The sequence below is a fragment of the Lepidochelys olivacea genome (genome assembly GCF_965140295.1).
Source record: "Lepidochelys olivacea isolate rLepOli2 genome assembly, chromosome: 5".
NCBI classification, from domain to species: domain Eukaryota; kingdom Metazoa; phylum Chordata; order Testudines; family Cheloniidae; genus Lepidochelys; species Lepidochelys olivacea.
In genome coordinates, this window is record NC_140415.1 from 133689111 (window position 1) to 133713623 (window position 24513).

The 24513-nt window shown below is 46.8% G+C and overlaps 2 protein-coding genes across 14 annotated transcripts in view; one reads left to right on the top strand and one right to left on the bottom strand.

The window, feature by feature from the left end:
- LOC311520834 (uncharacterized protein) overlaps positions 1-3622 on the bottom strand; it is a 35161-nt gene extending 31539 nt beyond the window's left edge. For 3 of the 6 annotated variants that reach the window (XR_014711709.1, XM_084628673.1, XM_084628672.1), the window contains exons 1-2: positions 2382-2951; positions 1486-1726 (exon numbers count right to left, since the gene is read on the bottom strand). Coding sequence is in view for 2 of the 6 variants with exons in the window: in XM_084628673.1 (XP_084484799.1) it covers positions 1486-1726; positions 2382-2820 (680 nt within the window). In the remaining 4 variants the exon portion in view is untranslated. The other 3 variants (XR_014711710.1, XR_014711711.1, XR_014711712.1) reach the window with 3 other exon arrangements.
- The window catches only part of FKTN (fukutin), an 81843-nt gene continuing 60466 nt past the window's right edge, over positions 3137-24513 (top strand). For 5 of the 8 annotated variants that reach the window (XR_014711706.1, XR_014711707.1, XR_014711708.1 and 2 more), the window contains exons 1-5: positions 3636-3746; positions 8097-8286; positions 10992-11051; positions 19126-19329; positions 24138-24415. Coding sequence is in view for 5 of the 8 variants with exons in the window: in XM_084628667.1 (XP_084484793.1) it covers positions 8182-8286; positions 10992-11051; positions 19126-19329; positions 24138-24415 (647 nt within the window). In the remaining 3 variants the exon portion in view is untranslated. Of the gene's footprint in view, positions 3253-3635; positions 3747-3877; positions 3900-5806; positions 6013-8096; positions 8287-10991; positions 11052-19125; positions 19330-24137; positions 24416-24513 lie in introns of those variants that run through there. The other 3 variants (XM_084628669.1, XM_084628670.1, XM_084628668.1) reach the window with 3 other exon arrangements.

A 24513-nucleotide genomic window follows, 5' to 3' on the forward strand; every position in this document is an offset into this window, starting at 1 on the left:
TTAAAAATATGAAACTCACATTCAAAGAGGTACATTCAACACTGTCAAGATAGAGCCTTGTTATAGCTTTAAGAATCTACTTAAATGTCAGGCAAAACTGCACTCTTCATTTAATGTCAGACTGACTTTGTTTTTCAGTAGCATAGCATAAAAGCTGCTGAATACAGTAAATGAGAGCTCTACCCCGAGGGAGGCAGGTCATACCAGTAGTAAGCTGAAGTACTAATGGATCTGTCTCTTACACTCATACAACACTGGATCATAAGTAGTTTCCTACTGTTTTGAGCTGTTAGAACCATGTGGGGCAATACAATGTCAATTCATATCTGCATCTTGGCAAATGCACATTGCAAGTTTTCTCCTGTCACAGAAAGGTTTATCCAGTTCCCCTTCCTATTTTTTAGGTGCCTACTTCACCCATCCTATAAATAGCTGTTAAATAGTTTTTTGGGGGGAGGGAAGACAGACTAAAGGTAGCTAGTCCACCTGATCTATGTCACTTGTATGTTTTTCTCCTTGCCCAACTATTTTTTCCTATTATAGGACTGTAGCCCTAGCCTCTTAGTCCTAGCATTAAAGAGCTTATTATTTACAGACATGAACTTGGGACAATCTCCTAGGTGGCCAAAAAGTGAAGCCCTGCCTGTGCATGCAGTGAATGGGCTGATATGAAATTTAGTTGGAGTACAGTACTAACTTTGCAAGCTTGGCCTTTAACCCCTGCTTTGCCTACACATCCAATGCTGCCAGCTCTTGTATATAGCTGGTGTCACTTCTTAGAGCCCACCTCTCGCAGTGATGGGGTTAGATGAACAGAGCCCTGCACGCAGTGGTGCAAGCAGAAATCATTTCTTGCCAGTACTGCCCTCATGGGAGGGACACAAGGGGGGGCAGGTACATGACCCTCCATGTGATGACTCCCCCACCCAGGGCCACCTTGCTCTCCCCATCCCCTAAGACACCCCACTTACCTGTGTAAAATGATGCTTTGGGCCCCTGGTGCTACTTGTACTTCCAGGTGTCATTGAGGATCCAGCAGGACCCCAAACTGAAAACTTCTTAATGAAAGGAGAATAGGAAGGACAATCACCCCGCTTTCTCTTAACACACTCAGGGCCTCCCTTTTGTACAAACTAAGTCTCTGCCAGCTTACTTTTATCTAAGGGTATGTGGTCAGCAGCGCTTTAAGGTGGTGGTGTAGTTGCGGCACCAGTGCTGGGAGAAAAAAACCCTGCCCCCATGCGGGGAATGACTACCACGTGACTAAAATGCAGGGTGATGGGGGGGGGGGGTTGAGTGCAGTGGGTAAGGGTTGTAGGTCTGGGTGGTGAAGCTATAGGTGTTGGAGGCAGCTGGTGGCAATAAGAACCCAGATGTGGGGGAAAGTGGGTTGGAGGTGACATGGGGGCACAAGGGAAAGTTTTGGGACAAGGACTGCAGGAGGGGGTGAGCATGGTAGTGCTCTGCCTGCATGGCTACAAGCACCTGTATCGCGTCCGCTTCATGCTCCATAATGCTTGGCAGCTGCTCCATGCTTTGGTGCCAGTGATCCGCATTCTGCTGGTGGACCCTCCCTTTCCCTCTCCTGTGCTTTTTGATTTTTCATTAAGGGACTGCTGCATTACTTCAGGCAACATGTCCTCTTTGCTTCTACGTGGCCTCTTCTTAATTCTTTGGAGTCTTTCGGCCAGCGATAACACAGACAGCTGAGATCTCAAGGTTGCATCTGTAAAGGCAAAATGCAACACTTAACAGAGGTAGCACTGTTCACACTAGACAGCATAATGATTTGCCTGTACTTAAAGACAACCACAGTCTACACAATGACAGAATTTGCCCATCCCAAAGCAAGTACACATAATCCACAGGAGCCCCAAAATGGTAAGTACAGGGGCAAGGGCAACTGATTGTTTCCTGGCCATACTGTCCTCTGGGGTTCTGTGCCTTGGTGAGAGCCAACAGCTGCAGGGGGCCCCCATACTGAGCACTGTCCCCACATTTTCCACAGGAGTTTGGCCTGAAAGCTATCTCGCTGCTGAGGGTGACCTGGAAAGCAAGGGAGGGTCTTCTACAATGCAGCTTCCGCCCTGGCCCTTATACAGCTTGCCTGTGTGCAACAATGGTCTCTCTGCCCCTCATGGCACAGTGGCGTGGACATGTTAGCCTGACTGGGACAAGGAGCACAGTAGCTCTTCCAAGGAACCTGTGCAAGCGGCTTGCCCAGCTTCTGCATGAGACCTTTGAAGAGATCACTGAGGCTGCTTACCACGATGTGAGAGAGCACATCAAAGCCCTATTCCACATCTAGGCATGCATGCAGCCTTCGCCCCAAAAGCTCACACCGAACAACTTCCTTCCCAAAAAAAAAAAAAGCTGCTTACGGGGAACCTCCTCTGGTGTTTGTCCTCCCCCAAGCACCAGCCGCTGCAACTGGCTACCTTCCTCCTGGCTTGAGAGCAGCTCCGGGCTGCATGCAGCTAGGGATGTCAAGGTGTCTCCCTCCTCCTCCTCCTGCCTTGTTGACCTGGGCTCTGAAGCATCCATGGTGGTACTTGGAGGGGAAGTGGGGTCACCCTCAAGTATTGCATCCAGCTCTTTGTAGAAACAGCAGGTCAAGGGGGCAGCACTTGAGCAGCTGTTTGCCTTGCAGGCTTTGCAGTAGGCATTCCACAGCTCCTTCACTTTAATCCTGCACTGCAGCCTGTCCTGGTCATGGCCCTTTTCCATCATGTCCCTTGATATCATAATTCCTACAGCTGGGACTGGACAGCTTTCTCCCCCCAAACCCTGATGAGGTCCAGCACCTCGCCATTGTTCCATACCGGGGATTGCCTGGCGGGGGGAGGCATGCTTACTGGGAAAGAGGCGCTGAGAGCACTCCACACCTGGCTGAGCAGACAGGAAGGGGACTTTCAAAACCCCCAGAGAATGTAAAGGGCGGGTCTGAGGACTGGGTACCTGAGGGCAGGGCAGGGGCGTTCAAGGTGATGACCAGAGTGGCTGGAACAGGCAGCGTGGGGCGCTTCTGGAGGCCGCTCAGAGCGCGTTAGCCGGCCAGGGCGCCCTCCCTGGCGCCGCGGGGCTCCAGCCGGGACGCAGCAAGCGTCACGCCTCTCGCCCCGGGGCCTGAGCGGCGCGCTCCAGCCGCGGAGTCCGGGCGCTCGGCGGGGCCTGGCCGGGGGGACGCGGCGTGAGCCCGGCCGCCCGGCGCTGCTTCCGGGCGCTCTGACTCGCAGGCGCAGCCGAGCGCGGGTAAAAAACTCCCGCTTCTTCAGATGCGGCGGCGGCGGCTTACAGACCTTCCGTCCCCGTCCCCGTCCCCCGAGCAGCGCCAGGCGCCGGCGGCCCCACGGGAAGCCTGGTTCAGGGGCCCGCAGGCGTAGGGTGCTCCTACCCGCCTCGAACCAACGGCTGCCCTCCCGCGCCCACCTGCCCCGTCCAGGCTGCGGGCACAGGGGCCGCGGCGTGCGGGGCTCGTTCGAGGGCAAGGTTTCGGAGGGGCCAGCTCGCCCCGGGCCTCCGGCAGGCCGCACGCCCGGCAGGCCCATGGGGCGCCGCCGGCCGAGGCGCGCGGGGCAGCCCGGCCGCACGCGCAGGCAGCCGAGCCCGGCGCGCGACCCAGGGCCCGGCCTGGCGCCTGCGCAGACGACCCCACCGCTCTATCCGCCGCAGGCGGGCACCTTTACGGCCGCTGCAAACCACGCCCCCCTGGCGGACGCAAGCGGCGCGCGGCGGCGGCAGCCAAGGTAACGGGATGGCGGCCTGCAGGGGCTGCCCGAGCCCCCCTGAGGTGGGGGTGGGGCCGGCTCCGGCTCGAGCCCCCCTGGGGTGGGGGTGGGGCCGGCTCCGGCTCCGGCTCCGGCTCGGGTGACTGCAGCCCCGGGGCGGATCCGGCTCTGGTCAGTTGGCGGCGGCTGGGGCCCCCGGTAGCTTCCGCCCCGCTGCGGGAGAAGCCACCCCGGGCTCGCTCCCTCCGGGCCCCGAGCCGGGCTCTGCGGCCTGCCTGGGAGCGAAGCGCCCTCCCAGCAGCCGCCTCCTCCGCCGCTTGCGTGGGGCGAGTCGGGGCGGGCCGCGGGCGTGTCGGCCCATGGCGCGGCTGCAGGCCTGGGCTGCCCCGGCGGGCTGTTAGAAGCGCTGCCTGTCTCCTGAGGGGGGAGCCGCCCAGCCTCTCTGCGGAGACCGGAACGGAACCAAAATAACAGCAGGACTGGGGCCTTCCTATGCTTAGCGCGGCCAGCTGTCTGATCACAGACCCCCCTTCCCCAGCGCCCCGCTGCCCCCACCCTTTCCGAGGCCCCGACCCCGCTCGCTGCCTCCGTCCCTCGCTCTCCCCCCCTCACTTTCCCTGGGCTGGGGCAGGGGGTTTGGGGGTGCAGGCTCTGGGAGGGAGTTTGGGTGTTGGAGGGGGTTCTGACCTGGGGCAGGGGGTTTGGGGTGCATGCTCTGGGAGGGGGGTTGGGTGTTGGAGGGGGTTCTGACCTGGGGCAGGGGGTTTGGGGTGCATGCTCTGGGAGGGGGGTTGGGTGTTGGAGGGGGTTCTGACCTGGGGCAGGGGGTTTGGGGTGCATGCTCTGGGAGGGGGGTTGGGTGTTGGAGGGGGTTCTGACCGGGGGCAGGGGGTTTGGGGGTGCAGGCTCTGGGAGGGGGTTTGGGTGTTGGAGGGGGTTCTGACCTGGGGCAGGGGGTTTGGGGTGCATGCTCTGGGAGGGGGGTTGGGTGTTGGAGGGGGTTCTGACCGGGGGCAGGAGGTTTGGGGGTGCAGGCTCTGGGAGGGGGTTTGGGTGTTGGAGGGGGTTCTGAGCCGGGGCAGGGGGTTTGGGGTGCAGGCTCTGGGAGGGGGTTTGGGTGTTGGAGGGGGTTCTGACCGGGGGCAGGAGGTTTGGGGGTGCAGGCTCTGGGAGGGGGTTTGGGTGTTGGAGGGGGTTCTGACCCGGGGCAGGGGGTTTGGGGTGCAGGCTCTGGGAGGGGGTTTGGGTGTTGGAGGGGGTTCTGACCTGGGGCAGGGGGTTTGGGGGTGCAGGCTCTGGGAGGGGGTTTGGGTGTTGGAGGGGGTTCTGACCCGGGGCAGGGGGTTTGGGGTGCAGGCTCTGGGAGGGAGTTTGGGTGTTGGAGGGGGTTCTGACCCGGGGCAGGGGGTTTGGGGTGCAGGCTCTGGGAGGGGGTTTGGGTGTTGGAGGGGGTTCTGACCTGGGGCAGGGGGTTTGGGGGTGCAGGCTCTGGGAGGGGGTTTGGGTGTTGGAGGGGGTTCTGACCGGGGGCAGGAGGTTTGGGGGTGCAGGCTCTGGGAGGGGGTTTGGGGGTGCAGGCTCTGGGAGGGGGTTTGGGTGTTGGAGGGGGTTCTGACCTGGGGCAGGGGGTTTGGGGTGCATGCTCTGGGAGGGGGTTTGGGTGTTGGAGGGGGTTCTGACCTGGGGCAGGGGGTTTGGGGGTGCAGGATCTGGGAGGGGGTTTGGGTGTTGGAGGGGGTTCTGACCTGGGGCAGGGGGTTTGGGGTGCAGGCTCTAGGAGGGGGTTTGGGTGTTGGAGGGGGTTCTGGCCTGGGGCAGGGGGTTTGGGGGTGCAGGCTCTGGGAGGGAGTTTGGGTGTTTGGGGGTGCAGGCTCTGTGAGGGAGTTTGGGTGTTGGAGGGGGTTCTGACCTGGGGCAGGGGGTTTGGGGGTGCAGGATCTGGGAGGGGGTTTGGGTGTTGGAGGGGGTTCTGACCTGGGGCAGGGGGTTTGGGGTGCAGGCTCTGGGAGGGGGTTTGGGCTGCAGGCACCCACCGGGCGGTACTTATCTCAGACGGGTTCTAGAAGCAGCAGCGGCTCCTGGGCAGCCAGGCGGCTCTGTACACTGCCCCTGCCTGTAAGCATTGCCCCCGCAGCTCCCATTGGCCATGGTTTCCTGTTCCCCGCCAATGGGAGCAGCGGAGTTGGCGCTTGGTGCGGTGCGCAGAGACCCCTCTGGCCGCACCACCTCCTAGGAGCCGCTGGACATGCCAGTCGCTTCCAGGAGCGGCGCGGAACCAAGGCAGGTAGGGTGTCAGCCTTAGCCCTGCTCTGCTGCCGGACTTCTAGCGGCTTAAAGTCTCCAGGATTAGCTTCAGTAGCCTCCGGTGTATCGAGCCCAGTTCCGGGAGACTCCTGGCCAGACCGGGAGGGTTGGGAATCCTAAATATGCTCAACATGCTTTTCAAAGATTAACTGTTCCTCAGAACATAGAACTTAAGGCAAAAAGGGACCATTAGATCATTTCGTCCAGTGCTTTTCCACCTGTCGTTCACGGACTCCTGGGGTCTGCAGACTATGTCTAAGATTTCCAAAGGGGTCTACACCTCCATGTGAAATTTTTTAGGGGTCTGCAAATAAAAAAATGGTTGAAAACCACAAATCTAGTCTGACCACCTCTAGATCACAAGCTACCACCCATACCTGCACAGTAACCGATGACCAAAATGAGACCCAAGTATTACAGTCCACAGGAGACTAGACTGTTATATGCCCCAGGCAGAGAACAGGAGAGTGCACCAATGTCTGAGGCCCCTACAATGGGAGGGATTAAGTGAAATATGGCCGGATAATTTTGGCAAGTGACCCACACACATACTCCGCAGAGGAAGGTGACATCCCTACACCCCCGGGCACTGCTAATCTGATCTGGGGGGAAATTCTTTTCTGACCGCATATATGATGATCAGTTAGACCCTGACTATGTGAGCAAAATCCAGCCAGCCAACCACCTGAGAGAATGCTCAGTGCTACCTCAGAGTCCTAGCCCTCCCTGTCCAGTGTCTGATCTCCCATGATGCTTAAGAAGAATGAGATTTAAAAAAAAAAAAGTCCTCTCAGAATACATTGGGCAGGGAGATTATTTACAACTGTTATAATAAAACTGACATGCTTAAATTACCTAAAACATGGTGAGTAGGTAGAACAGATGAGATTAGAATTTGACTCCCCATCCTGAGCTCAGACCATTGGGCCAACTAGAGAAATCCTTTGCTTATGAAATCAGACGCTGCTGAGTTTGATTGTATGCTGGTGTTAGTGCCAGAATAGAATCCAATTTACAAAGTATCTGAAAACCTTACTAGAGAAGAGCCATAGGTGTTTCCCACCCAGCAGAGAAGTGACAGATTGAACTGGAGTCTCAAACTTTGATACCCTGAATGGTAGTTGCATTCTACTACTAGTGCTAGATTTAAATGTTAGTGTTCAAACTCACTGTGTTTAAAGCTCTGATTTATGTTTGGTTGACTAGCATCATCAGTACTACTCTAAGCTCATTTTATATGGACAGGGAACCATGGAAGCTATTTAGCTAAGGAAGAGCAGGATTGAAGAAAGGAAATGAACCAATGTTATCACTCTGAACAACACAATACATGAGACATAAACAGAGATGTAATCACAGTATAAATGACTGTTCTAGTGTCTGGTGTCTCCTCAAATGCAGGATTTTCTCTCACAGATGAAGTTTCACTGCATTCTCATTAGATGCCCCTATTTCTGGTCAAGTGAAAGAAAAAATAACACACAAAAGAGGAAAACGTTCTCTTTCCTATTAATCAATCCTGGTTTCTTGCTCTGATTGTTTTAGATCTGTTTTTCCTCTTTCTCCCATTATAGTTAAATATTTTAAATAACAAAATGGTCTCAATGCAAACATTGTTCCTCTCCCCAGCCAATGCGTCTTTTTAGGTAGTCTCTCTTATTTAGTTGGCATTTCTTCCCCTTCGGTAGGTGATTGTTTCTTATTAAACATGATAGTTGCGCTTCGATGGTGTTCTCACTCCAGTAGCTTTTCTAGATGTCTTGCTTATATAGTTAGGATTGCATCTAGATTGGCTGTAGTTTGAAGGGGTTTTATTTGTTTAAAATATGTTTTTTCAAAGATAAGACTAGAAACCCAGCAGTTTCACTGATTAGCACCCATTTCATGTGGATTTACACATAATTTGCATTACTCTTTTTTTTCTTCTGTAAGTACTTTATGTTCACACAATTTACTATAGTTTCAATTAGCTTTTCAGAACTGTTATACCTTGGTATTAAAAAGTAGATTTTGTATATATTTTTTTTTTTTTACTTAAACTAAGTGACCTTCCTTTTCTCACAGAAAAGCAAAGAAGTAATACGCAATCTGAAAAGATGAAAAAGACTGACCTGCTTTCAAGTGATAATCAAGTGAGCCCTGAAGACTAATGCAGAGAATTAATAAGAACGTGGTTTTGGCTCTTCTTACCTTGACAAGTTCAGTGTTTCTCCTGTTCCAGTTGTACTATTATAAGTACTACTTATCTCCAAAGGTAAAAAATATCACTTTAAAGACTTGAATTTGCGGGGGGGGATTAAAATAGTACTTATTATGCTCAAGTGCATTAAAAATATTAACTAATTGTTACTCAAAAATCCCTGTGGGATTGACGACTATTACCATAAGATTGACTTGCAAAAGTTAAATACATTACCCAACAGGACACAGTGAGTAGGTACCATAGAAAAAATGAGGTTAGAATGTTACTCTCAATCCTGAGCAACTCTGCCAGCTAGACAAAGACTTTACCAATGAAATCAGACACTGGATTGAATTTCCGCGATTCCAGGTTTTTCTGCACATTCGAACTCGGTCTGGTACATCAAAAGTTTTTTTTAAAACTTCCCAAGTGCATGCACCTTTACTTAACCCAGACTGATGTATGATTCTGTGTTGAAACCTGAGACAGCCTTGAGTTTCTGTAAGGCTGTTTAGGGAAGCAAAAAAGTAAAATGCAATTTGTTGTTTGCAGCATCTTCAACAGATGTGTTAAAATTAAAAGAAGCTACTGTTTCTGCAGAATCAGTCACCTTTAACCTGTCTCTGGGGTTCTATTGTAAAGCTTTCTAGATACCAAATGTAAATTCCTGTAGTTATGATTCTGATTGAGAACCAAGAGGCACATGTGGCTAGATGTAATCTTTCCGTAATGGGAAAATAAAGGCAATAATTAGCTAAGATGGTGCTAGAAGTGAAATCTTGCCTCATGAGGATTACATGGTTTATCTCTAGATTTCAGTACACATAGTACAAGAACTGAAGGCAACAGTATGTCTTCACTTACTCCTTATTTAGAAGGAAAGTCTGTTGGTATCTAATTTCCAGCTTAGCTCTTTTGGTGGGGGAACCCTTATTCAGTCTGAAGTCTTCTTAGTGTTACATGACATTACAGTCTGGCTTCCTCATCTGCTGTCCACAGCAAGGCTGTGAATTAGAAATCATTGTCCTCTAGGTAGCTAGGAATCTGAGGCTTTAACACAAATATTTTCTTATGACACAAATATTTTCCTTCTCAAACTTATCCATTGAGGGTCATATCTTTGACAGGCTGCACCACTGAACCTAAGGTATGACTTTTCCCCAGTGTTCTGGGGCTGCTGGAATTATTTCATCTTCCTTTTTCAGGGTGGATTGATTTAAATCACTGATTTTAATCAACAAATAGGAAACCTTGATTTAAAAAATCAATTTTAATCGTGTTTTGCATTTGTACATTTTAGTATATTGCTTAACTTAAAAGAAGTTATTTAATTTTTATATTTTTTTGTTAGAAAATGGTGAATGATGCATTTCTTGTTCACTAGGTTAATTTTTTACTTGCACTTTGCATCCAGTCCTAGTTGGATGGAAATTCAAATTACATTTAAAATGCAGACAACCAGCATTTTAAATTAAATAAAACTACCTTAAATAGCCTGGATGCATAAGAAAATAATTATCAAAACATATCTTGCCTTTAAAACTAACTGATTTATTAAACGAAGTATTATCTGTAGTTAGTGAATTAAACTTACTGTTTCTGGTTACCATGTCTTCGTTTAACAGTAGTAAATATCATCATCTCACGTTGTTTTTAATCATAGATTGAAAAGCAAGAAAGCTTGTTTTCCTTTTCTAACTCCCAATTATTTTTTTAATTTTGAGTGCACTGAACTTGCTGAACAAACTGAAATGAAGGAAATATTCTCGCTGCAACCGCAGAAGAGGCTACTGCTCTCAAAAGCTGGTTTAGCACTTCAACATAATCTGATTTCAGATCCTCAGCCAGTGACTTCCACGAGTTCAGTAATTTGACTTTCTTTAATACTTTGGCAGCAAACACAGAATCATAGAATAGCAGGGTTGGAAGGGACCTCAAGAGGTCATCTAGTCCAACCCCCTGCTTAAAGCAGGACCAAGCCCCAACTAAAACATCCCAGCCAGGGCTTTGTCAAGTCTGACCTTAAAAACATCTAAGGAAGGAGATTCCACCACCTCCCTAGGTAACGCATTCCAGTGTTTCACCACCCTCCTAGTGAAAAAGTTTTTCCTAATATCCAACCTAAACCTCCCCCACTGCAACTTGAGACCATTGCTCCTTGTTCTGTCATCTGCTACCACTGAGAACAGTCTAGATCCATCTCTTTGGAACCCCCTTTCAGGTAGTTGAAAGCAGCTATCAAATTCCCCCTCATTCTTCTCTTCCGCAGACTAAACAATCCCAGTTCCCTCAGCCTCTTCTCATAAGTCATTGTTCCAGTCCCCTAAATGTACTGCTTAATATTATTTTTTGTATTTAATTTAAATGATTTTAATAGATTATAATAAGTTTAGGCCTAAACACAGGTTGTTATCCAAAATGTAATTTTAAATAGGTTTATTTTTTAAAATAAACCTATATTTAATTTACATTTTAAAAAATCGTTTTGTTTATTCTTACCCACCCTGTCCTTTTTTCTTTTACTAATTGTCCTATTGACTTGGAAACGTAAGGCTAGATCCAACAGTCCTTGCATGGTCCTTCTAAATATATTAAGTGAATATTCCTGGGCATGATTTTTACTTCATGTAACATATATAAGTGACTTAAAACTGCAATCCTTGAAATGTAAAGTGTTTGTGAAAAAGATATGTACAATTTCCTTTTATAAATCTAAACAAAACCACCATTTGGGACATCTTAGGTTTCAAAATATCTTTTGTCCTTGTTCTTGCTAGAATGGAGCTGTTTTTTCAAAAGTTAAAGGAAGCCAGTCAGGACAAGACGGCATACAATGGGTATGTACAATGTTATTTATTTATACAGCATCCGTGTAAGTATCAATAAACTCTTATAGAATTGCAAATTATGGGTCCTCTTCTGCATCTAGTTTAGTCATTGGGAATTTTGTTGTTTTAAATGGAAGCAGCCTTGATCTTACCGCCCTGAGCATGACCATTAAAGTAAAGGGGATTTCTGAGTGCTCGGCTGTCTCAGGATCATGCACCTGTTTCTAGAGTGGAACTTAGGCTTGTAGTGGTGGCATCAGTATAACAAAATAGTTTAGATACAGGAAGTGAAGAATAACTTATCCTATTAAAACAGCAGGGACAAGTTAGATAAGCAGCATGTAATTTAACCTGATTAGAATTGGGCCAAGACACTAACACAGAAACTGGAAATCTTTAATTTACCTTTTTTAAAAGTGAATTTAGTGTTTGTGAAAGGTATCAGATTGACGGATTTGAACACTGAAAGTCTTCTGAAGTCTTCTGTTTATCAATAGAATACACTTGGGCATGCTAATGGGAGTGCAGTGCGAGCTTCCCCAAGCTCCTGTGCCCCCATCTATAATATATTGGTTTCAAAACCTTTTCAGTTGGAACGGTTTAAATTGTTCGTTCAACTCTGTTTGACGCTTAATATAATGGTGCTTCAGGGCTCAGAGGGAAGTCATTTTCCATGTCTATTCAATCCTTGGCCCCTTTTGATGAGACAACCAGCACAGGTCACAGTTTGAGCCAATTGTGACAATTTCATGATGTAAACTTCTCTCTCATCAGAATTGGACTCAGGCCACATACTGACAAAACAGTCCGGCATGGTTGAACCTACCAGGAGCAAAAAGCCCCCGCTGACACAGACTCTGGGGATCATTAGAGCATACAAACTGTCATGCCAAATTATCTACCTTTTAGGAAATAGTTTATTTTAACTACAGTTCATAATCCTGTGTATATGCTACAGTACAGTAAGACTCTCAGTAGCCTTCATGAAGAATCCAAAATCGAATATTTAAAAAGAGTTGATAGCAAGTGTGGAATTATGCAATTATTTGTATTTGGATTTTTGTCCAGAGTCCTTGCCATTGCTGGTTAAATTTTATACCAGAAATGTTTGTATCCATGTTCACCTTTCAAAAATCTGGGTAAAGTAAAAAATGCCTTCTGTTGGATCACCATACAGTGTAATACTTATGTGTACCAGATGATGCCTTTGTCAGGTGAGCAACATCACAAAGCATTTGAAGACATTGGTTGAAATTCCCTATTTTTGAAACAGAGGTATTAAGCTAGGTTTGTGGGTTTGGGGACCTTGGAGATTCTTTTGTCTGTGTAGTCCTTAAGACACTTTTCCACCTTTTAAGAAACATTGCTGCAGAATCTGGCTTTGTCTTTCCTTGTCTGATGCAGAAGTTCTGATCCATGCCTTTGTGTCCTTCCAAACTGAATATTGAAATGCTTTGCTTATTGGAATCCAGCTTGTTTAATACGCTGCAACTGGCACAAAATCACCAGCTAAAATTTTTACTGGCAGATAGTTACATTACATAATACTGCACACTCTTCCAAGTTGTTTGACCTTGTTTTGCTTGCTGTCATTCTAGCATCATGTTAGTTGTTTATGCTGACTTATAAAGCTCTTCACAAACAGGGGGCAAAGTTACCTTTCTGGGTCTTATTACTACTTCAATATCGAGATATGTTTTGGTTGGCTGCTTTTTTTAGGGCTTAATCCTGCAGGCTGTTGAGCACTGCTGAAAGAAGCTCAGAGAGCCAAAGTTGTGATGCTTATGCTTGGTATTTGTTCAGAACCTGCTTAGAAAAGTGGGTTGTGAACAAATCTCTGTGCCTGCAATGAACACCACACTGATGGTTATGGAGAAAAGTGGATGTAAGGGGGAAACTGTGTAGGGTTGTCAACTTTGTAATCACACAAAACTGAATATCCTTGCCCCGCCCCTTCCCTGTGGCTCCGCCTCTTGGCCTGCCCCATCCCCGAGACCCCACCCCAGGGTGCGAGAGGGGGCTCCAGGCTGGGGCAGGAGTTGGTGTGTGGGAGGGGAGTGAGGGCTCCAGCTGGGGGTGCGGGCTCTGGAATGGGGATGAGGGGTTTGGGGTTCAGGCTAGGGGGGGTGGAGCCGAGGGATTTGGAATGTGGGAGGGGGCTGCGGGTTGAGACAGGGGGTTAGGGTATGGGAGAGGGTACGGGCTTTGGGCTGGGGGTGCGGACTCTGGGGTGGGGCCAGAAATGAGGGCTTCTGCTTTTCGGGGGTGGCTCAGGGCTGGGCCAGAGGGTTGGGGCACAGGCTTACCTTGGGCGGCTCCCGGTCAGCGGCACAGAGGGGCCAGGGGAGACTCCCTGCCTGTCCTGGCTCCGCACTGAGCCCCGGAAGTGGCCAGCAGGTCTGGTTCCTAGGTGGGGGGGCCAGGATGCTCCGCGCACTACTCTCACAAGTAGGCACCGCATTCTTTTCTCCCCCGCCCGGCCAATGGGAGTGTGGAGCGGGTGCTCAGGGCGGGGGCAGTGTGCGGAACCCCGTGCCCACCCCTGCAGGCGCCAGACCTGCTGGCCACTTCCAGGACGCAGTGTGGTGCCAGGACAGGTAGATACTAGCCTGCCTTAGCCCTGCAGCACCGCCAGCTGGACTTTTAACGGCCCAGTCAGCGGTGCTGACCAGAGCCACCAGGGTCCCTTTTCGACTGAGCGTTCTGGTCAAAAACCAGATGCCTGGCAACCTTAAGAATGTGCCCTGGCTGTGTCCTTTGGTTTAAATACGGTCCTGCGCTTGCAGGCGATGTGCATAGTAGTCATTTTAAAGATGTTTAGGTACTGCCAGCCAGGTGTAATGGCTACTCTGGTATGTTCAAGAGCTGTATTTGGGGAAAGTCAAAGCAGGGGCAGCTGCGAGGACTGCCTTCTTACACAGAATATGTGATGATTCTAAGAAGTGGCATTTCTCATAGCCAGCTACTGAGTGCTTTGTGAGATGTACTGGACGTGATGTTCTTTCTGGCTCAACAGCCTGCAGGAATAGTGCCCTTGTAGCTTTTACTTTACTTTACTTGGATTGTTAGTAACAAAGCAGAATACTTATCCTGCTGGTGGCTCATTGCAGTTGTTTCTCAGCTTTCATCCTGCAGGATAAAGCCCTAAATTATTCAACTTCTCTGAATACCTGAAAATTCTTGACTTCAGGACTATCGCCCGCTACTTCTTGTTTAAGTCTAGGGTGACAAGATGTCCCAATTTTATAGGGACAGTCCCGATTTTGGGGTTTTTTTCTTATATAAGCTCCTATTATGCCCCACCCCCGTCCCAATTTTTCACACTTGCTGTCTGGTCACCCTATTTAAGTCTAAACTTGAAGAGCATTTCCTCTGTAAACGGTGGCTGTAAAAATGACACCTTCCTTTTCCCACAGATTTATTCCCTGATATTCAGAGGCAAATCTGCTCACTTTAATGACAAAAGTAATACTTTTACTACTTTACCTTCCTAGTAGTTGTGTTGGCTCTGCAGAGCTCACGGGGGGAATGGATTTCATCCCTTCTTGTGAAACTCCTATAGAACTGGTGCATAAATTCAATTTGCTGAGCTGTATTCTGTTGTCACTTACACTTGTGCATCCCTGTTAAAGCCAGTCGTGTTCTAGAGGTGGCAGAATATGGCCCACAGATATATATTATTGGACACAATGTATGACCCAAACAAAACCATAGCTTGACATTCAAATGCCAGGTTCAGACTGCAGGGTGGTAGTTGGAGGGTGGGGCAAAGTCTCTTGACGGAACACATTTGATCTGGAATCACTGAGGTATGATGAACATGCAATCCTGCCATGCCATTTTTACATTCACTTTTCAGAGTAGAACTGCACATTAAGGCATTTGCTTGTAATTGATTTAATCCATCCTGCAGTGTTAAATTAGATGAACTTTTAATCGTTGTCACAGTACAATAAATTGCTGTAAATGTTTGTTGATTTTTCATCTTCCATGGAGATGTGAATGTATCTAATTGAAAGAATACCTGTGTATGAGTCAAGCTAACAAATCACCCACCTAGAGACTGGATAATCTTGCTGAAGCATCTAGTCCTTACAGTACCTTTTTTATACTTAAACACATCAGAGTGGTCTAGACGAAACAAAGAGTGCATTACATATATGCTTGTCTGAACAATGCTCATTTTGTACATACCAGAAACCATTGATGGCATGAATTGTGCAGTTCCCCTTAATGGAGTGACCAAATGTCCCAGTTTGCTGAGGATACTCTTGAAATCCACCTGCTAATACTTCTCCCTTGTCCCTCAAAAATAAATAAGCAAAAATTCCTGATTAGATTTTGCCAGTTTCACAGCAAAAGACACTGTGCTACCATGAGCATGTTTTATGATCAAAGATAGTTTCCTTCACTCTTCTTGTCGTTTCATCATTTGTAAAATAGGATAAGAATATATATCTGTTTCTGTCATATTGATGAGAATTAATTAGTTAATACATGTATAGTGCTTTGAAGACCTAAAGTGGTGAATACATGCTAATCATTATTATGGCATAAAGTATCTACTAAGTGTAATAATAAACTCCTCTCCTCCCAAATTTGAATGACCGTTTTGTAAGATGACTAGCTCACATGATTATATAATCCTGTTGACTGGGATTTTTTAAAAGTAGTCTTGTAAAGAATTTTAATTCTAATTCGTATGAATATCACAATTTGTGCTTTCAGGAAAATAATATATTTTTGTTAACTTATTTCAAAAGTGAAAAAAGCCAGTACATTTCACTAAACCCACAATTTACTCTTAATTTTGCTGCTATTGTCTAACGATCATTGTCTCAAAAGCTAGTCTGGCCCTACTTTTTCCAGTAGAGGGCTCTGCTGTACAGCAAGAACTGCACTGGCCAGAAACACTGAACCCAATATGTGAGCTTAGAGTTCTTAAAAATATATGGACATGAGAGCGCCTATATGTCCACATAAGGACTACATCATACACATGCTATTGCACATAAAGTATAGCCAATCAGTGAAGGATTTTAAATGTGTGTCACGGGACAACCCTGTTGTTTTATGTACAGTAACTCCTCACTTAACGTGTATTTATGTTCCTGAAAAATGCAACTTTAAGCGAAACAATGTTAAGTGAATCCAGTTTCCCCGTAAGAATTAATGTGAATGTGGGGTGGGTAGGTTCCAGGGAAATTTTTTTTTTGCCAGACAAGACTCTCTCTCTCTCTCTCTCTCTATATATATATATATACACACACACACACAGTATAAGTTTTAAACAAACAATTTAATACTGTACACAGCGATGATGGTTGTGAAGCTTGGTTGAGGGGGTGGAGTCAGAGGGTGGGATATTTCCCAGGGAAGGCCTTACTGCTAAATGATGAACTAGCAATTAGCTGAGCCCTCAAGGGTTAACTCATTGCTGTTAATGTAGCCTCACGCTCTACAAGGCAGCAGGAATGGAGGGAGGGGAGACAGCATGGCAGACAGAGACACACGCCTTGTGTGTGAGAGAGAGAGAGATGCGCATTTCCCCTTTAAGTACACTGACACCACTCTTAAGTACACTAAGGGTATGTCTACACTACGAAATTAGGTCGAATTTATAGAAGTCGGTTTTTTAGAAATTGGTTTTATATATTCGAGTGTGTGTGTCCCCACACAAAATGCTCTAAGTGCATTAACTCGGCGGAGCGCTTCCACAGTACCGAGGCTAGAGTCGACTTCTGGAGCGTTGCACTGTGGGTAGCTATCCCACAGTTCCCGCAGTCTCCGCTGCCCGTTGGAATTCTGGGTTGAGATCCCAATGCCTGATAGGGCTAAAACTTTGTCGTGGGTGGTTCTGGGTACATATCGTCAGGCCCCCGTTCCCTCCCTCCCTCCGTGAAAGCAAGGGCAGACAATCATTTCGCTCCTTTTTTCCTGAGTTACTTGTGCAGACGCCATACCACGGCAAGCATGGAGCCCGCTCAGCTCACTGTCACCGTATGTCTCCTGGGTGCTGGCAGACACGGTACTGCATTGCCACACAGCAGCAGCAACCCACTGCCTTGTGGCAGCAAACAGTGCAATAGGACTGGTAGCCGTCATCGTCATGTCTGAGGTGCTCCTAGGTCGCCTGTGTGAGGTCGATCAGGAGCGCCTGGGCAGACATGGGCGCAGGGACTAAATTTGGAGTGACTTGATCAGGTCATTCTGTTTAGTCCTGTAGTCAGTCCTATTGGACCATCTTATGGTGAGCAGGCAGGCGATACGGATTGCTAGCAGTCCTATTGCATCATTTTCTGCCAGGCAGGCAAGAGATGAGGATGGCTAGCAGTCCTATTGTACCATCTTCTGCCGTGCAGCCATGAGATGTGGATGGCATGCAGTCCTTCTGCACCGTCTGCTGCCAGCCAAAGATCTAAAAGATAGATGGAGTGTATCAAAACAAGAAATAGACCAGATTTGTTTTGTACTCATTTGCAAACCTCCCCCGCTCCCTGTCTAGGGAACTCATTCCTCTAGGTCACACTGCAGTCACTCACAGAGAAGGTGCAGCAAGGTAAATCTAGCCATGTATCAATCAGAGGCGAGACTAACCTCCTTGTTCCAATAAGAACAATAACTTAGGTGCACCATTTCTTATTGGAACCCACCGTGAAGTCCTGCCTGAAATAGTCCTTGATGTAAAGCCACCCTCTTTGTTGATTTTAACGCCCTGTAAGCCAACCCTGTAAGCCGTGTTGTCAGTTGTCCCTCCCTGCGTCAGAGCAACGGCAAACAATCGTGCATCTGAGTTGAGAGTGCTGTCCAGAGCAGTCACAATGGAGCACTCTAGGATAGCTCCTGGAGGCCAATACTGTCGAATTGTGTCCACAGTATCCCAAACTCGACCCGGCAAGGCTGATTTAAGCGCTAATCCACTTGTCGGGGTGGAGTAAGGAAATCGATTTTAAGAGCCCTTTAAGTCGAAATAAAGGGCTTCATCGTGTGGACGGGTGCAGGTTTACATCGATTTAACGCTGCTAAATTCGACCTAAAGTCCTAGTGTAGACCAGGGCTAAATTGTTAAGTTAATCAGCAAGCTGAGACCCATGGCAGCTGCTGCCAGGAAGCTCCCTCCGTCCTGAGCCCTGTCGTGTCTCCCCCCGCTCTATGGAGATGGAGTAAACAGCAGGGAGGGGGACACCCTGACATTAGCCCCCCTCTCCTCCTCCTTCCCCTCTGCCCCCCAAGCAAGCAGGAGGCTCTGGAGAGCAGCTCCAAGGCAGAGGGTGGGAGCAGCACATGGCAGTTGGGGGAGGGACAGCTGAACTGCCAGCAATTGATAGCCTGCTTGGCAGCTGCTGCACAGAGAACTTAGGGGAGCAGGGAGCTGATGGGGGGCTGCCGGTCCACCCTGGTTCCAAGCCCCCACCAGCTAGCTCCAACGGGCTGCTCTTCCGGCAAGCAGTGGACAAAGCAGGTGGCTGCCAAACCACGTTATAAGGGAGCATTGCACAACTTTAAACGAGCATGTTCCCTAATTGTTAAGCAACGTAACAATGAAACAACGTTAACCAGGATGACTTTAAGTGAGGAGTTACTGTACACACTTCACTCTGTAAACTCCTTTGACTCTATCAGGTTTCAGAGTAACAGCCGTGTTAGTCTGTATTCGCAAAAAGAAAAGGAGTACTTGTGGCACCTTAGAGACTAACCAATTTATTTGAGCATGAGCTTTCGTGAGCTACAGCTCACTTCATCGATGAAGTGAGCTGTAGCTCACGAAAAAGAAAAGGAGTACTTGTGGCACCTTAGAGACTAACCAATTTATTTGAGCATGAGCTTTCGTGAGCTACAGCTCACTTCATCGATGAAGTGAGCTGTAGCTCACGAAAGCTCATGCTCAAATAAATTGGTTAGTCTCTAAGGTGCCACAAGTACTCCTTTTCTTCTATCAGGTTTGGTGCTTATTCCACTTTCTGTTCCCATTGCAGAAGTCTTATTGGGAGAGATCAAGTCCTAATGGATTCATAATTTTAAAAGGTTAACTTTTACACACTGGTAGGGTGATCTGATTCTTATTTTTTGCTCTTCCAAACAGCACGTGATTAAGAAATTCCTTGGTTTAGTGTCCAGTCACAATGTACCAGTGTATCTCATTGATCCTTTGGTTCTGGGATTAATTCATAAAGACTTTGAACAGCTCAGCAGCTCTTCTGATGGCATGAGCCCAGAATGCAAGTATTTCTGTGTTCCACGGGATTTCACCACATTTGCACTACTGGATAAAACATGGAAACATGAAGTAAGATTTTCTCCCTTTTCAGTTTTGTCTGCTGTAATGCACCCAGCCATTACAGGATTAATGGTTGAACAGAACATACTTAAAGACTTCCAGGTTTAAAGTTCATGATGTGGAACTGGTCTAAAGGTGGTGGTGTACCTAAATTTTATTTTATTTTTATTTTATTTTATTTTATTTTATTTTATTTTGAAACCTCTTGAGGTAAAGGGAAGTCATGCAACAGTCTGTTCAAGATGCAAGGCACATGGCAGGGAGGTCCCTAGGAGAGAGTAGCTTCTGCCAACTCTCTTTAAGGAAGCTCAGATAAAATGTTTCAATGGCTGTTTCAGTGAATTGAGAATTCATCAGGTAGCCCAAAGATAGTTGGGTCACAGTCCACAACATACATAGACTGAGGTGAGAGGGGACCAACTTTCAGAAGGAAGAGAGGGAGAGATCTGTAAGAAAGGGAGAAGAAAAAGAAATAGAAACTTACCATACATATAGCCATAGTAAATTCTGAGTAGTATCCATTGCAGAGGTAGCAGAGCTGTTAATGTGCATTGATATGATTGTTTCATAATGTACAGCAACCGTATATTGATGCATGTTTGGTACCTTGTCATTTACTTTTTATATTATAAGACTTTAACTAAACTCTTTCTGACAGAAAAAGCTGGGGCTTTATGATAAAAAGAAAAGCTAGATGTACGAAATTACTGTATTCTGGAAATGTGTATTATTTGATTAACTAGCACAAGATGTATGAACATGACTTCGATAAAAATCTAAATAATTTTATTTAAGAAAGGAGAAAAATATGTGAGACAGGCAGATGTAAAACTCTTACTCAAACACAGTGAAAAGTGGTGGCATTTTGGGCCTGAGTAAGGAAGGTCAGCTGTATTTCTTTCTTTCTCTTTGCCAATGCTAATTTTAGCTTACAGAAACTGAGTATGGGGCCATGAGTCAGCACACTATTCTAGATTTCCCTCTTTGATGCCATCTGTAAAAGGGGAGCTTACAGTTCTGGATTTGCTGTTGAAAAGAGCTGTTTAAGTCTTGAGAGATCTTCTTCTTCTCTTTAGTCATCATCTTATTCCGCTCCCTTTGGAATATGTTAAAGCTGATTGGCTTCATGTAACTCTAGAAATTTAGTCTAACGTTTATGCAGATCATAAAAGGAGGATTTGCAACAGTCAAGTCATGATATAATCCAGGGATAAATAAGGATGTCAGAAGAGCCAGAATTCATCCCTACATTGAACCTGAGAGTGATCCAAAGCTAAAGACAAGGTGATGTGGGAGGAAACAAGTAAATTCAAAGTCAAGGACTTTCTCAAGGTTTCAGCATTGGATGCAAAGTAAAGGTCCGAGTTAAGGAAAGTAATAGCGAGACAATGGGAAAAAGAGGACTTTTTACTCTGTAGAAGGACTACAGTCTTTGAAGCATTCGGTTTTAGAGGAAGTTATGATCTCGCTGGGGCGGATATGGTTGAGACAGGCAAAGATAGATGGGACACAAAAGGGTCAGAGAGTGAATGGAGAAAGCTGAAGGATGAAGTGATGATCATGATTTAATCTAGCAGTGAAATTATCTAGTCTCTTCACAAAGCAAAGACTATCTGGAGTCATAACAAACACATGACAGATGTTAGTCACACATCTGTCATGTGTATCAGAACAAACACATGACAGATGTTAGTCACATTGGTTAATGCACTTCAGGAAGTCACTTGGATACTACAGTGATGACCATTGTATAACAACCTGGAGCTGCAGCTAGCCAGAGATGTCAAGAGTAACAAGAAGGGTTTCTTCAGGTATGTTGGTAACAAGAAGAAAGCCAAGGAATGTGTGGGCCCCTTACTGAATGAGGGAGGCAACCTAGTGACAGAGGATGTGGAGAAAGCTAATGTATTCAATGCTTTTTTTGCCTCTGTCTTCACTAACAAGGTCAGCTCCCAGACTGCTGCCCTGGGCATCACAAAATGGGGAAGAGATGGCCAGCCCTCTGTGGAGATAGAGGTGGTTAGGGACTATTTAGAAAGGCTGGACGTGCACAAGTCCATGGGGCCGGACGAGTTGCATCCGAGAGTGCTGAAGGAGTTGGCGGCTGTGATTGCAGAGCCATTGGCCATTATCTTTGAAAACTCGTGGCAAACCGGGGAAGTCCCGGATGACTGGAAAAAGGCTAATGTAGTGCCAATCTTTAAAAAAGGGAAGAAGGAGGATCCTGGGAACTACAGGCCAGTCAGCCTCACCTCAGTCCCTGGAAAAATCATGGAGCAGGTCCTCAAAGAATCAATCCTGAAGCACTTGCATGAGAGGAAAGTGATCAGGAACAGCCAGCATGGATTCACCAAGGGAAGGTCATGCCTGACTAATCTAATCGCCTTTTATGATGAGATTACTGGTTCTGTGGATGAAGGGAAAGCAGCGGATGTATTGTTTCTTGACTTTAGCAAAGCTTTTGACACGGTCTCCCACAGTATTCTTGTCAGCAAGTTAAGGAAGTATGGGCTGGATGAATGCACTACAAGGTGGGTAGAAAGCTGGCTAGATTGTCGGGCTCAACGGGTAGTGATCAATGGCTCCATATCTAGTTGGCAGCCGGTATCAAGTGGAGTACCCCAAGGGTCGGTCCTGGGGCCGGTTTTGTTCAATATCTTCATAAATGATCTGGAGGATGGTGTGGATTGCACTCTCAGCAAATTTGCGGATGATACTAAACTGGGAGGAGTGGTAGATACGCTGGAGGGGAGGGATAGGATACAGAAAGACCTAGACAAATTGGAGGATTGGGCCAAAAGAAATCTGATGAGGTTCAATAAGGATAAGTGCAGGGTCCTGCACTTGGGACGGAAGAACCCAATGCACAGCTACAGACTAGGGACCGAATGGCTAGGCAGCAGTTCTGCGGAAAAGGACCTAGGGGTGACAGTGGACGAGAAGCTGGATATGAGTCAGCAGTGTGCCCTTGTTGCCAAGAAGGCCAATGGCATTTTGGGATGTATAAGTAGGGGCATAGCGAGCAGATCGAGGGACGTGATCGTTCCCCTCTATTCGACATTGGTGAGGCCTCATCTGGAGTACTGTGTCCAGTTTTGGGCCCCACACTTCAAGAAGGATGTGGATAAATTGGAGAGAGTCCAGCGAAGGGCAACAAAAATGATTAGGGGACTGGAACACATGACTTATGAGGAGAGGCTGAGGGAGCTGGGATTGTTTAGCCTGCAGAAGAGAAGAATGAGGGGGGATTTGATAGCTGCTTTCAACTACCTGAAAGGGGGTTCCAAAGAGGATAGCTCTAGGCTGTTCTCAATGGTAGCAGATGACAGAACGAGGAGTAATGGTCTCAAGTTGCAGTGTGGGAGGTTTAGGTTGGATATTAGGAAAAACTTTTTCACTAAGAGGGTGGTGAAACACTGGAATGCGTTACCTAGGGAGGTGGTAGAATCTCCTTAGAGGTTTTTAAGGTCAGGCTTGACAAAGCCCTGGCTGGGATGATTTAACTGGGAATTGGTCCTGCTTTGAGCAGGGGGTTGGACTAGATGACCTCCTGAGGTCCCTTCCAACCCTGATATTCTATGATTCTATGAACCTATGTAGACTAGATTATGAAGAGAATGAAACACTGAACATTTTGAAATGTTGGTAGTGGATGGAAAGATGTGAAATCTCTACATGTGTGGTTTGTTTGTGTGTGGTTTAATGGCTAAAGAGGTAGGATTCAAACAAGAAGAGAAGAATACCAGGGAGCTGAGTGCTTGCATAAGGTATCAGAAAGGGTACAGTGTTGCATAGTAGAATCTGTAAAGTAGCACAGAGGTTGGCAGCTTCAGTGTAAACATTTATAATCATTCCTGTGAAAAATCTGTGCGTATATATTTATACAGTGGCAGTTTTCTTCGAACATTTTGTGGGAGTTGGATTTAAGTAAGGGCTTGTCTACATGAACATTTAGTTCGCAGCAAGTTGGGCTGTGACTCTACCCTGCACGAGCCTGCCGTGTGCTGTCAATCTGCACTCTGCTGACGCACATTAACAGTTCGTCCTTTTTGAAATGGGACTAATCAAAGTGCATTAACGAACTGCTAATGCATGTCAGCAGGATCCACACTGAGGGTGTGCTGCAGGCTAGTGCAGAGTAGATTCACACCCCAGCTTGCTGCAAACTAAGGGCTTGTCTACACATAGAACGTTTTAGTGAAGAAGCTATTCTGCTGTCGGGAGAGCTTCTCCTTTTGACATAGTTCATCCATCTCCGCAAAAGGCGGTAGGTATGTCAACAGGAGAAGCCTTCCTGTCAAAGTAGCGCTGTCTACGCGGGGGGTTAGGTCCGTATAACTGCTTCGCTCAGGGGTGTGGATTTTTCACACCTCTGAGTGACGTAGTTATACCAATGTGTATAGTGTATACCTGGTCTTAAACATTCAAGCCCTAAGTAGTGGAATAGGTGTCATATCCCAGTTTTTATTGTATGCTTACAGGGCTTTCACCAAAAGAGGGAACTCATCATATGGTTTCATTGTGCGCTACAAAACTGGGAGAAATGGGGACATTTAAAAAAAAAAGCTTAACCTGTTTATTTTTGTATTGCTGTGATTAAGGTAGGTGAAGTGAAAACAAATAGAAAACGAAAATGTGCATAGACAGTTACCATCCTTTTAAGGTTTAGGAGAAATTCTGGAATAGGTAGGGCCTGATTCTGATCTAAGTTGTATGTTGTAAATCAGGAGTCATGTAAGTTCATGAAGAATTGGCCCTTAGTGCTGAAGTCTTGTTTTTGTCCTTTTCACAGAAAGTGTTGTTTCTCTGATGTTTAGGTGAGCTTGTTGAGAGCTGCTGAAAAAATGGGGTTCCAGTGGCTAAAGATACAGAACAAAGACCCCCGTTTGGAAGGGATGGATGACCTCTCTGGGATTGAAATTCCCTTCCACTATATCTTCAAACTGGCAGCTCATGCCATCCACCTGGTGGTCTTTTATGAGAGGAGTGGTAACTATGTCTGGCATGGCCCATTGCGGCTGAAACAAAACATAGACAGAAAGTTTGTGCCTTTTCGAAAGCTACACTTTGGTCACTACCCTGGAGCTTACAACAAGTAAGTAATAAATGGAGGACAACAAGGAGGATTTAAGTCTATTATAGCACGTTAAATACTACCACTTTGTCTTAAAATCAGTAATTCACGGGTCTATA